The sequence below is a fragment of the Carcharodon carcharias genome, chromosome 2 (assembly GCF_017639515.1).
Source record: "Carcharodon carcharias isolate sCarCar2 chromosome 2, sCarCar2.pri, whole genome shotgun sequence".
In the NCBI taxonomy this organism is placed as follows: Eukaryota; Metazoa; Chordata; class Chondrichthyes; order Lamniformes; family Lamnidae; genus Carcharodon; species Carcharodon carcharias.
In genome coordinates this window covers 183,362,413-183,376,989 of record NC_054468.1, presented here as the reverse complement: position 1 = coordinate 183,376,989, position 14,577 = coordinate 183,362,413, and the positions used below count along the sequence as shown (strand labels likewise).

At 40.0% G+C, this 14,577-nt stretch overlaps 1 protein-coding gene across 3 annotated transcripts in view; it reads left to right on the top strand.

Annotated features, from left to right (window-relative positions):
* Positions 1–13,773, top strand: part of nek2 (NIMA-related kinase 2) — a 50,486-nt gene extending 36,713 nt beyond the window's left edge. For all 3 annotated transcript variants that reach the window (XM_041213771.1, XM_041213769.1, XM_041213770.1), the window contains exons 5-9: positions 160–286; positions 5,178–5,400; positions 6,136–6,190; positions 10,103–10,176; positions 12,678–13,773. In XM_041213771.1, the coding sequence (XP_041069705.1) occupies positions 160–286; positions 5,178–5,400; positions 6,136–6,190; positions 10,103–10,176; positions 12,678–12,907 (709 nt within the window). In that variant the 3' untranslated portion in view covers positions 12,908–13,773. The remainder of the gene's footprint in view (positions 1–159; positions 287–5,177; positions 5,401–6,135; positions 6,191–10,102; positions 10,177–12,677) is intronic.
* Positions 13,774–14,577: the final 804 nt, after the last annotated feature.

Below are 14,577 nucleotides of genomic sequence, written 5' to 3'. Positions count from 1 at the left end.
ATCTTTCAAGTTTTTACTTGATGTCAAATGACACTTTGCTGCTATCATGCCCAGTTTAAGCTTTGCTATTGGTTATACAATCATGTTTTGTCTCTGGGTTATAACATATGTAATAGATGTAGAAGAATAGTTGACTCAATTTATAATTTTATTTTAAAGCCCACCTTTCACTGCATATAATCAGAAGGAATTAGCAGAGAAAATAAGAGAGGGCAAGTTTAGACGAATTCCTTATCGGTATTCTGATGAACTGAATGAACTCCTTGGCAGGATGCTAAACCTTAAGGTTAGTATCAACTTTTCTTTTTATACAATGTAGATTTTTATGATTTTTTTCTAACCTTATATGTTAGCAGTAGACAGATAACTTGCTGCACAGCAGGGAAGTTATGGTAAGCCTTTTATAAAGCTCTGGTTAGGCCACAATTAGAGTATTGTGTCCAGCCTGGTCACCACACTTTAGGAAAGATGTGATGTTTCTTGAGAGGGTGCAGAGGAGATTTACCAGAATAGTTCCAGGGATAGGGGATTTTAGACACAAGGGTTAGCTTGGAGAAGCTGGGGTTATTCCCCTTGGAGCAAAGGAGACTGAGGGGAGATTTGATACAGGTGTGCAAGATTTTGACAGGTTTGATTAAGGTAGACCAGGAAAAATTCCCATTAGCTGATGGTACAAGGACTGGGTACACATAAGGTTTTGGGCAAGAGATGCAGGGGGATTATGAGGAAGACTGTTTTGACACAACGAGTGATAATATCCTGGAATACACACCCTGTGAGGGTGGTGGAAGAAAGATGAAATAATTTCAAAAGGAAATTGGATGGGCACTTAAAGGAAATAAACTTGCAGGGCTATGGGGATAGAGCTGAGGAATGTGGTTGGCTGGATTGTTCACGGTGTGCTGGCATAGACTCGATGGACTGAATGGCCTCCTGTACTGTAAATGCTTCTATGTTTACTTAATAAAATCAAGGCTTTACCATCTCTTTGAAATCTGTATTTATACCCAGTATTGGAGCCTCTATATTATTTCCTAACGGGTATGAGAAACTTTTATTACTGTATTATTACCAGTTGATTCAATGGCATGACCATCCATTTAAATTTTCAGATTATTCACTACATATTCTCTGGCTTGGTATCACCTTTTGCTCCCACAAGTGGAGGCCCATGCCCCTTTCAATTGAGAAGGCACCTTTTACAGCCCAATGCCTGTTAAATAATGACGTGAATTGGGGATGCTAGCACTGCATCTTTGCTCCATTTATTGACTACTGAAATTTCATGTGCTCACATAAGCCTTGTCCCTTCGTCGTGGAAGGTGGTTTGAAAAGCATGCCAATAAGAATTGCAAAACAAATTGGCTTATTTCATAAAATACGTTAATTCTTCTGTCCATTATGTATCAATCCTTGTTTCTGTGGAAAACAATAAAGATGCAACTACTGATATTTCAGATGAATTGCCTCTAAGCTAAGAATTTGCATGAATGAAAGGTTTTTCTGGGCACTTCTTGGATATCTATTTAGCACTTGCTACATTTAACATATACAAGAACAATCCTAACATAGCTACAGGAATAGGCCATTTCGCCCGTCGAGCCTGCTCCACCATTCAATTAGATCATGACTGATCATCCACCTCAACTCCACTTTCCTGCACTATCCCCAACTGCCTTGATGTCATTAGTATTCAGAAATTCATCCATTTCCGTCTTGAACATGCCCAATTATTGAGCTTCCACAGCCCTCCGGGGTAGAGAACTCCAAAGATTCAACACCCTCTGAGTGAAGAAATTCCTCCTCATCTCAGTCTTAAATGACCTACCCTTTATCTTGAGACTCTGTACCCTGGTTCTAGACTCACCAACCAGGGGAATCATCCTATCTACATCTACCTTATCTAGCCCCTTAAAAAAAATTTAAGTTTCATTGGGATCACCTTTCATTCTTAGAAACTCTAGAGACTATAGGCCCAGTTTCCTCAAAAGATAATCTTGCCATCCCAGGGATCAGTCTGGTGAACCTCCAATGTACTCCCGCCATGACAAGTATATCCTTCCTTAGATAAGGAGACCAAAACTGTACACAATACTCCAGGTGCAGTCTCACCTGTTCGATATAACTGCAACAAGACACCTTTACTCCTGTACCCAAATCCTCTTACGATGAAGGCCAACATGCAATTTGCCTTCCTAAGTGCTTGCTGCACCTGCATACTAGAATTTAGTGGCTCATGAACAAGGTTACCCAGGTCCCTTTGGACACCAACATTTCCCATCCTTTCACTATTTAAGAAATATTCTGCTTTTTTCTACCAAAATGGATAACTTCACAGTTATTCACATTATATTCCATTTCCCGTATTCTTGCCTATTCACTTAGCCTGTCCAAGTCCTCCTTTTTTATTCATTCATGGAATGTGGGCTTTACTGGCTGGACCAGCATTTATTGCCCATCCCTAGTTGCCCTTGAGAAGGTGATGGTGAGCTGCTACCTTGAACCGCTGCAGTCCATGTGGTGCAGGTACACCCACAGAGTTGTTAGAAAGGGAGTTCCAGGATTTTGATCCAGCGCCAGTGAAGGAACAGCGATATATTTCCGAGTCAGGATGGTGAGTGATTTGGAGGGGAACTTCCAGGTGGTGGTGTTTCCATCTATCTGCTGCCCTTGTCCTTCTAGGCGGTAGTGGTTGTGGGTTTGGAAAGTGCTGTCTAAGGAGCGTTGGTGCATTCCTGCAGTGCATCTTGTACACACTGCTGCTACTTTGTGTCGGAGGTGGAGGGAGTGAATGTTTGTGGATGTGGTGCCAATCAAGCAGACTGCATTATCCTGGATGGTGTCCAGCTTCTTGTGTGTTGTTGGAGCTGCACTCATCCAGACAAGTGGGGAGTATTCAATTACACTCCTGTCTTGTGCTTTGTAGATGGTGGAAAGGCTTTGGGGAATCAGGAGGTGAGTTACTTGTCACACGATTCCTAGCCTCTGATCTGCTCTTGTAGCCACAGTATTCATATGGCTAGTCCAGTTCAGTTTCTGATCAATGCTAACCCCCAAGGATGTTGATAGTGGGGGATTCAGTGATGGTAATGCTTTTGAACATCAAGGGGTGATGGTTGGATTCTCTCTGGTTGGAGATGGTCATTGCCTGGCACCTGTGTGGTGCGAATGTTACTTGTTACTTGTCAGCCCAAGCCTGGATATTGCACAGATCTTGCTGCATTTGGACATGGACTGCTTCAGTATCTGAGGAGTCGCAAATGGTGCTGAACATTGTGCAATCATCAGCAAACATCCCCACTTTTGACCTTATGATGGAAGGAAGGTCATTGATGAAGCAGCTGAAGATGGTTGGGCCTAGGACGCTACCCTGAGGAATTCCTGCAGTGATGTCCTAGAGCTGAGACGACTGACCTCCAACCACAACCATCTTCCTTTATGCTAAGTATGACTCCAACCAGTGGAGAGTTTTCCCCCTGATTCCCATTGACTCCAGTTTTTCTAGGGTTCCTTGATGCCACACTCAGTCAAATGCTGCCTTGATGTCAAGGGCAGTCATTCTCACCTCACCTCAGAAATTCAGCTCTTTTGCCCATGTTTGAACCAAGGCTGTAATGAGGTCAGGAGCTGGGTGGCTCTGGCGGAACCCAAACCGGGCATCAGTGAGCAGGTTATTGCTAAGCAAGTGTCTCTTGACAGCTCTGTTGATGACCCCTTCCATTACTTTACTGATGATTGAGAGTAGACTGATGGGGCGGTAATTGGCTGGATTGGATTTGTCCTGCTTTTTGTGTACAGGACATACCCGGGCAATTTTCCTAGTAGCCGGGTAGATGCCAGTGTTGTAGCTGCACTGAAACAGCTTGGTTAGGTGTGCAGCAAGTTCTGGAGCACAAGCCTTCAGTACTATTGCTCGAATATTGTCAGGGCCCATAGTCTTTGCAGTATCCAGTGCCTTCAGCTGTTTCTTTATCACATGGGGTGAATCAAGTTGGCTGAAGGCTGGCATCTGTGACATTGGGGACCTCCGGAGGAGGCCTTGAAGTTTCCTTGCACCCTTCTCACAACTTATATTCCCACCTAATTTTGTGTCATCAGCAAATTTAGAAATGTTACATATGGTGCCCACATCCAAATTATTTATATGGAGTGTGAACAGCTGTGACCCCAGCAGTGATCCTTATTAATAAAGTTCAGTTCAGGTATACAGGTATGACCCAAAATGTTATGCCATTGGTGAATATGCAAGCTATTATCTCAAACATACCAAGCCGTTCAGTTGAATTTTAAAAAAATGTTCTTAGGAAGGTAAGGATTCTATGTAGCATCCCCATTTCACACTATTTAGCTGGTGCTTGGCAGCAAAAGATACAGTCTCAATAAGTAAGGGACATGGGGTTCCACTTTTGGGAGCGCCTGGTGACACCGAACCAGATAATATGTAGCTTATAACAGATGGCCATACTATTGAATCGTCTATTAATATTGCAGTGGTTAAAATCTCCTACCTATTAGAAATAATACAGCAGTTCTACTTGTAGCAAGGCAGAATTTTTTGCCTATGCCTAGCCTCACTGAGGGTGTTTAGAATTAACTACATGGTAAGAGACTGCAATTGTTTGAAAGCCAGACAGGGTCTCTGCTTCCCTGAAAGAAATCAATGACCTAATTGTTTTATACCACAAGCCAGCAGTTTTCATGGTTGTTTTTATTTGGTATCAGCTCATAAATGACCAGACCAGACTCCATTTCCCAACTTGGACTCAGGGTTGCTAGCACAGGACCATAATCCTAATCAATGTCATGAGCTGATATTGAGGAATCTTGAGCACTGAACTAAGCAAACATCAAGTCGGATTGACCCTGGTCCCTGTGTTGCTCAAGAAGGAAAACCTAGTGGGATAAAGCAATTTTTAAAGAACATGATGGAGGCTACTTGCATGATGCAATTCTGCATTGAAAGCATTGATCTGTACTGTTTTTGGGTTTTCACTCCATCTAGAACCAACCAATATGTGAATAATTTGTAATGCTGTACACTGCTTTAAATTAAGTGACTTCTCACTAAGGAGGGTAAGGGGAAAAGTGGAAGTCACGCACCAAAATGATTATTTGTTTTCATGAAATCGACTTGTGGCTTCTTTTTTCAATGTGATCGATTATCTTTTATGTACTAGGAATATCTGAGGCCTTCTGTGGATGAGCTAATACAGCACATCTTGATTGCTGATTTGGTGGCTGAAGAGCAGCGAAAAATATCAGCTGAAAGACGAGGGAAGAGATCTTTAGAGAATGAAAATCTCCAGGACAGTGACCCACTGGTGACTGAGCTGAAACTTAAAGAGGAACAGCTTCATAACAGAGAGAAGGCCTTGAAAGAAAGAGAAGAGTTTCTTGAACGTAATTATACTTGTTTGATTTTATTTTATTTATTTATAGTTTACTGCAACAGAATGGAAGAGTCTCATGTTCCTATTGGATTTTATGTGGGTTTGAGATCTGCCTCTTAGAATTGTTGAATTCAAATGCAGCACAGAATAGCAAGTTTATTTAAGGTTTCAGTTCTTTGGGTTTTCTTCCTCTATTAGTTGTTTGAGGATGTGAAATGGAGCAGCAGTTGATTGAAAGTACATATAATATGACCTAATTACCCAGGTTGATCACAAGTAAATTGATCTGTGAAGTTTCTTTTGTTGGAGGTAGAATATAGGAAATAAAGGTACTTCAAAATAAAACAATAGTTTACTATGCATACTTTCTCCTGTTTCCTCAGCACCAGCTTCTAGCTGATGAAGTTTTGCCAACTCTTTCTTATGCAAATCAGTTTGTGTAACTGACTTGTTTGTCATAAAATCCGAATTACGTTCAGTTGCATTACAGGAAGAGGAAGCAACATTGAGATTGTCATACATGAGCATTATGTTTATAATAAAATTTATTTGCATAATCCAGAATACCACTTTGAACTTCCCATCATTCTCTGAATGTTTGATCAATGCAGAACCTTGTGCAACAAACTGTTTGCATAACTGTTTCAGTTTGCAAAAAGTGGATTTTGAATATGTCAAATAGTAAAAATGTACATGGAAACTATACTGTTAGCATTGCTTTTAATTTAATTTCAATTTTTTTCAGAACGTGAACGGGAGCTTTGCATTCGAGAGAGACTGGCAGAAGAAAAGTTTTCTAGGTAATAGCCCAGCTTACTAGTATTTCCATTACGATAAAGGAAGTTAGGCAGCAGACTTGTACAGTAAAATCTAATTTAAATGCCCCACTCCATATGAAAAACCATATGGAGAACTTTTTGTTGAAGCGATTTTGGGAAAATTGTCACTTTTTTGGAATAGCACTGGTGAAAGCTACAGTGGGCAGAAGAATTTTATTTCTGTTGGAGATGATAATTTCTAGTGCGGTATAGTCAGTAAGTCTCCATGTTTAAAGCCAATTTTCTCAGTGGCATGCTAAAAATAAACGCTTGGCTTTTGAGTATGTTGTCATTACTGAAATATAATGCAAATGCACCAAGATGGGCATCTATTTGTGTCATAGTAAAGCTTTGCATTTTTCTCTCATGTGTTTTAATTATGCAATGCCTATGCTCTCTCAGCTAAATAAAGGTGGAAAAACCTAATGTTAACAATATTAAAAAATTATATCTGTATACAAGTCAGTTTTCCCATTACAAAATCTTGTACCTATATTTTTACTGGAAACCATATCTGTAAATATGTCACACAAAGCACAGCCTCTTGCCATTGATGTAACTATATTATTTGGTTTGTGTATTGCAGCTCTTCAGCTTGTATTACATGCAAGCTCTAACTGCTCATTGCTTCCCAAATTGCTTTAAGTTTTGCTATTTTACTAAATAATATGAAATGAAGGGGTTACATTAAAATAAAGCTAGCATGTATTGCTCTCGGTAGGGCACTGTTTTGCATCTGCATTCCCTGGTCTAATTAGTTCCCCTGACCCTGCTTCACCTGAAAACTTAAACACCACATGTGCAACATGATGGGAGGTTTATTAGTGATTCAAATATTTCTGAATTTTATTCTGTTGATATTTAATACCTAAAGTCCCCATATTCCATTTAGTACAGAGCTGTAGCAGCTATACCAGTATAGAAACAGATGTAATGGTCATGAATGGGGTGATTACCAAAAAAATTTAATGCCATGAAATTAATGTCCCACTGAATAGCCCCCACTTAACATTCATAAAATGAGAGGAGTGTGTTTGCCCATTACATACCTCAAACCGAAGTCTAACTCTTTTATTTTGTCTGCTTTTTCAAGGCAGCAGGTGTAGTACAGGTGAGGTACCACAGGATTAGAGGCCTGCAAACGTTGTACCATTATTTTAAAAGGGTGCGAGAGATAGGTCAGAAAATTATAGGCCGGTCAGCCTGACATTGGTGGTGAGCAAATTATGTTGGAATCAATTTTGGGAGACAGGATAAATTGTCACTTAGGCACAGATTGATCAGGGATAGTCAGCATGGTTTTGTTAGGGGAAGGTCGTGTCTTACTAATGTAATAGAATTTTTTGAGGAAGTAACAAGGATTGATAAGGGTAGTGCAATGGATGTAGTCCACATGGATTTTAGAAAGGCATTTGACAAGGTCCCACATGGCAGACTGGTCAGAAAAGTGAGATCCCACAGGATACAGGGGAAAGTGGTGAGTTGGATCCAAAATTGACTCAGCGACAGGAAACAGAGGATGATGGTCGTTGATGTTTTTGCGAATGGAAAGCAGTTTCCAGTGGCGTTCCACAGAGCTCAGTGTTGGGGCCTTGCTATTTGTCATATATTATTGATGAGGACTTAAATGCGGGAGGCTTGTTTGGGAAGTTTGCAGATGACACAAAAATTGACCATGTAGTTGATAGTGAAGAGGATAGCTGTTGTTATCAGAATGATATTAATGGTTTGGTTGAGTGGGCAGGAAAGTGGCAAATGGAATTCAATCCGGAAAAGAGGTAATGCATTTGGGGAGGGCAAACAAAGCATTGGAAGACTCAATAAACAAGACGATATTGAGAGGGGTTGTGGAAGTGAGAGACCTTGGAGTGTATGTCCACAGGTCCCTGAAAGTGGTAGGACAGGTGGATAACGTGGTAAAGAAAGCATATGGAATGCTGTCCTTTACTGGATGAGGTATTGAATACAAAAGCAGGGATATAATGCTGGAACTGTATAAAATGCTGGTGAGGCCACAGCTGGAATTATGTACAGTTCTGGTCACCACATTACAGGAAGGACATAACTACTCTGGAGAGAGTACAGAGATTTACAAGAATGTTGCCAGGGCTTGAAAATTGCAGCTTTGAAGAAAGATTGGATAGACGTGGGTTGTTTTCCTTAGAACAGAGGAGGCTGAGGGGTGACCTAAGTGAGGTGCACAAAACTGAGGGGCCTAGATAGGGTAGACAGGAAAAACCTGTACCTCCAGCTGAGAGGTCAGTTACTAGGGGGCACAGATTTAACATGATTGGTAGAAGGATTAGAAGGAACATGAGGAAAAACCTTTTTGTGCATGGGTGGTGGGTGTCTGGAATTCACTGCCTAAATTGGTGGTTGAGGCTGAAACACTCAACTAATTTAAAAGGTACCTGGATCTGCACCTGAAGTGCAGTAATCTGCAAAGCTACGGACCAGGTGCTGGAACATGGAATTAAAATGAGCGGTTAGTTTCTTTTTTGGCGGGCACAGACACGATGGGCTGAATGGCCTCTTTCCTAAAGTGTCACATGCTGTCATCTATGCTCATGCTGACTTTTAAAGTCTTGTGAAATGCATGCAAAAGAAATAAATGGTTTCCAGAGGACACTATCTTGTAAACCCAATAGTCAGTAACATCTTACTGACATCTGCTTTTTGTTTCTAAGCAAGCACCTTTTATAAAATTTCAATTCTCATGAATAGTACAGATGAAGTGTTGACTCAGAAGATTGAGACCACTAAAGGTGCAAAACAGAAGCATTGACATAGTTTTTTTGTACAAATAATATTCACCAGGTGTAATATGAACATGTAGTGCTTCCTCTGGCTCATCCATGTTGCTGATGTCCAATACTTTGTACCTGGTTCTGATGTATCTCACATAATGCAAATCTAAAATGGAAAAACCTAGAATTTTACCATTTCTGCATTTGCCTCGCCTGATAAGTGGCTAAATTTCATAAAAGCATACAGTGGTTACAGTGCAGAAGGCAGCCATTTGGCCCATCGAGTCCATGCTGGTTCTCTGCAAGAGCAATTTAGCTAGTCCCACTCGCCTGTTCTTTCCCAATAGCCTTGCAATTTTTCCTCTTCAGGCACTTTTCCAGTTCCCTTTTGAAAGCTGCAATTGAATCTTTCCAACACCCTCTTGGGTAGTGCATTCCAGATTCTAGTCACTCTATATAAAAAAAAGTTTTTTCCCTGTCACCTTTAGTTCTTTCTCCAATAACCTTAAATCTGTGTCCTCTGCTTCTCAACCTGTCCGTCAATGGGAACAATTTGTCCCTGCTTAGACCCCTCATGATTTTGGACACCTCTATTAAATCTCTCAACTTTCTCTTCGATAGGTTATGGGGAAATAGGCCTATAGTGCAATGTACTATGTATCCTGACAAAGAAAGTGGAATGTTCACTGCATCAGTTATCTTTGTGTGTGATATATATATATACACACACATACGTATGTATGTACGTATGTAGGTGTGTGTAAATTATATACATTTTTAAAAAGAAATCAAAGCTACTTTAATCAACTTTATTTAGAAGAAATGAGTTCTCAAAGTAAAAATGATTTAAATGATTTTCTTTTAAAGAAATCTTATGGAAAATAGTAAGTTTTTTTAACTGTGTAATTTGGATTGAATCTGGACTCCATACCAACAGCAGTCATATTGGCACCAGCTAACTAGTAATGCAGTTTTCTCTTTTTTTTTCTTCTCTCTGTTTTCCCCCTACCTGCTTTATTGTCTCCTTGGTGTCGTTTGTTTTATCAAATAATATATCTCTTTAAGTTGAATGAGGTCTTCTTTCAAGAATTCCTATTAAATTGCTTTTGGTAAAGTAAAAAATACAACTTTTATCTTCTGTGAACAGGGCAGAGAGCATATTGAAGAACTACACCTTGATGAAGGAACAGCAAATACTGAAGACAGCAGTCCTTAGATTAGGTATGTGTTATTAGCAAAACCACCTGGCACTCCTGTCTGGCTAGACCTTGCTGATAAATATGAATGGTGCACAAATCTGGTATTCTTTTAATTGTTAATAAAGTATCTGAATTTCCAAAATTTTTCTTGTAGGTTTTGTATATTTATTTTTGATATAATATAAACCCTTATTTTTTTTCTTTCCTTTGACCCGCTGCATCAAATTATTGTACACTAATTCCTGACACCGACTGGCTATGCAACAGGAATAGTTGCACATAGCACTTGACTTGTACTATATCTGCTGATACATGCGCAGTTTCTCCCACCGCTGATATTGTTGTGCTTGACTTGTACTATATCCGCTGGTACCAGTACTGGATTGTGTTAGCACAGTCCAGTCTGCTGCTGGCCTGAGCCCTCACTGTCCCTCTCGTTCCTCTGCTGTCTCTTCTTTGCTGTCCTTTCCTGCACTTAGACAAGTGGATTAGATACAGAGGAAACTGCCCTGTACATTGTCCCATCACATACTTGAAAGAAAGGCACAGCAAGGGTTAGATACAGAGCAGCATACTTACATTTAAATTGTCAAAATACCTGCCAGTCTCCCATCAGATCAGAAAGGTTCTGCTTTCTGGAACATTATTGTCAAATCTTGAAATGCTTATCTCAGGAGCTGTCACAATCTCATGCAATAACTATCTGATTAATCTGCTTAAATATTACCATTTTTATTTTAAAAGGCATGTTCTTTTAGAGAAAAGGATATAGCATTGTTTACAGTTTCAATTCAAGATGTATTTTTTTTGAGTTGTTTTGGCTGAGTTTCATCTGCGCATCTTTGGGATGTTGCTGGGAGTGACATCACAGGCACTGCAACTACATAATGTGGGAGTGCACCCTCTGCATTGCAATGTTATCAAACTTAGCCATTATTGTGACTAGTAGGCTTGCCAAAACAAATACACCAAATCTTGACACCCTTTGGCCTTATCCTAGGAACAATTGTGCATGTGCACTCAGCCTTGCATTATGACTGCTGGCGCATACACAGTTTGCAGTGAACAAGTTGGAAAGGCGGTGTGGAGGAAGTCCAATGCAGCCTGGCTAGTTCAGTTGAGCGACAACGGGACCCTTCATCCCAATGTTATTTTTTCGAACCCCACATTGGGTGATTGATATTTTTCTAAAAAGAATTTTATTCAAAATATGTTCTTGTTGATTTTTACCAATTCATTAAAATATTATACATTGAGAGTCTCGGGTGGAGTTGAGATCCCTCTTTGGTAGTACAGCTCCAATGATCAATCTGGATTTGTTCCAAGATTTGTTTGTTATTGATTTTTATATCACTTTATTCTTCATTATTTTCTTTTAAATGTTACTCTACTGCACTCTTATTCTCCCAATGGTGCCACATTTACTTTTTATTTTATCTCCAAAGAATTAGGGAACCAATTCCCTTTTCCAACCAGGCAGGATGTGGTGATCTATCATGACTTTGGTCTCTTACTGTGCACACCTCATACATTGAATCTTGGTTTAGTCTCAACTTTTGCTTTCACATTCACATGAAAGAAGCATCTAAAAATCATCCGCTTGTTTTCATCTCGTGCCATGATTCATCTTATCCTGTGGCATGTTGCTGCCCTACCGAGGCTCTGGCTGTATTTGCACATGTGTGGGAAGTGCTCCTCCTAGTGGTGTGGCATCAATAAATGCAGACAAACAAATCAAATCTGTTGTTTGAACCCATCATATTCCATATTTTTGTTAATACTTTTGATTGTGCTGCTGCAAACTAAAAGTTCAGTATCCTCCCCAGCTGGAGTATGATGATTTATGGGCATGGATCTGCTTGTTAACGTGACTAAAAATAAAATAGTTAACCTTGCTGTGGGACTATAGATTGTTTAAGGAACTGAAATACAAAACTAACTACACAAAAGAAAAAAAAGAGTTCAAGTGATTTGCTCACAAGTGGAATAATCATGCTTTTTATATTGCAAGCAAATTATTTACTATGTATCTGTAATGAAGATGTCTGCAAGCTTAGGCACGTGATCAACCTCTCACAATCTTCACTTCTATCTTGAAAATTACTTTGTAGAGTAAATTGAATTTATTACTTCACTGCTTGTCGAAAAAGATTTTTACCCCAATTTAACTATTTTCTGCCTGACTGAAAGTGGGCAGATGAACAAGGCACCCACAGGATGCAAATAGGGTGCTGCTTTAAATATCCAGATCTGGTCCGATGATATCATTGGAAACCAATCTGCAATTTTAGTTGAAGGCCTGCGCAGGGGAGCCACCTGGAGTGAGTTGGGGGGGGTGGTGTTGGTGGTGGGTGGGAATTGTGGGGGTGTAGAGGTAGTATTTTTCCATCCTCTATCAATCCCCTTCTTTAGAAACCCCCCAAAATGACAGGTCCCTTAAAACAAAACTTGATTCAAAACATGGAATCATCATAACTTGTAAAATATGACAAACTGATTTTGTATTTCTGATTTCTCCACTAGGTGATTATATAGGCACAGGATCCTCTCCAGGGAAGAAAAAAGTTCATTTTGCAGGAGAAAGTAAAGAAAACATGCACTTCAGGGAAAGTGATGCAACAAAACGACTTAATAAACCAAAGAATTTGGATCTGAAGAAAAGATTGCAAGCTGCTAACCTCCGTGCCAGAGCATTATGTGAAATGGAAAAAAATTACCAACTAAAAAGCCGACAACTTTTGGGCATGCGCTAATTCGTCTGCGCTGGACACTTCTTTAAAAAAAAAAATTGATTCTGTGAAAGGCTGCGATTTGTAGAATGGTGATCTATCATGACTTTGGTCTCTTACTGTGCACACCTCATACATTGAATCTTGGTTTAGTCTCAACTTTTGCTTTCACATTCACATGAAAGAAGCATCTAAAAATCATCCGCTTGTTTTCATCTCGTGCCATGATTCATCTTATCCTGTGGCATGTTGCTGCCCTACCGAGGCTCTCTGCACATGCGAATCACATACTACCTTCCCAAGTGCAACAATTGTTCTTCACACTTCACACCCTACAGCAAATACTAGGCTGTTATGGCCCCTTGAAATGCACCATTTCTTGACCTTGCTGTCGTACATTTATTTCTATTATACTCTCCACTGTACTAATGCAACTACTTTTTTGTAAGAGATCAGATTAGTTGTAAAATACTTCTAAGAAAACTTTAGTTTGGGGTAAACAGCTTCATTGTAAAATTTGTAATCAATTTATTTTTCCATTCTATGTATAAACTTTAATTTCTAAAAATGTACAGTTTGTGTTCACGTAGTACATGTATAATTTATGGAGGCAACTCAACTTTGGGGGCAGTAAACTGGCTGTATCAATCTGGCTGCCCACTATATATCCTGCCTGTCATTTCCTTTCCAGGGAAAAGAAAATTGCACAGAGTTATATCAGACGAGCAATTGGATACCACCAGTTTTTTTGCTCCATTGAAGTTGAAAGTTGTTTTTTGGATATAATGAAAACCTGGTTGCTAGTTTTCTATTCTTTGATACAGCAATATAGATATAAATTTAAATTATTTGTGTATGACCACAATTGATAAAAATCCATTTTTTACCTACCTCTTTGACTTCAAATTTTGTACATGCAAATGCTACCTTTCAACACAATTTCTGCACTTGAATATCTCAGCATATTTTAACTGCCATTGTTACATAAAGCATTCTTCAGGAAGCTGTGATAAAAACTTGTGCAAATTAATGGGGTGTCTTTGAGGCTCCCTCATAAAAGCCCATGCAGCTTACACAGACCTAAGCTTGAATCCCTGATGAAAAGGGTATTTTGGGCCAAATCTTCAGGTCTCTGGGTAATTGGAGATGGATATACAACTGAAAATGCATGTTGGGACCCTGTGAAAGTCTTGATGTGCATATCTACTTAGGAATTGCTGGGAAATTTAAATTTTTGATGGGGAATTCCCTTCTTGCCCAGGACCCTCCTTGAATGTTTTCTTCAACTCTGAGTCGTAGACTTCAGATAATTCCGTGGAACTTACCTGAATAGCTACCCAGGAAATGTTAGGTAGCTCCAAAACTGACACCCCACCCCCGGCCCACCTCCAATCACCCAACCTAACCCGATTACCCTCTGGCCCAACTATCCCCCTGACCAGGACTCCCACCTTGACTACCCCCCTTCCCGTCCCCAGCTTGACTACCCCTACCAACCCAACTAACCCCCAGCCCTACCAAGCTACCACCTGGCTACCCCTCCAACTTAAATACACCCTGACCACCCAAATACCACACTTCCCCCTGTCAACAATCCTGACTCGACCCGACTATCCACCCCATGCACCTACCCATACACTCATCTGTTTGCTCACGTTCAAAGTCTGGACCTTTAAATTTACCATACACCACCC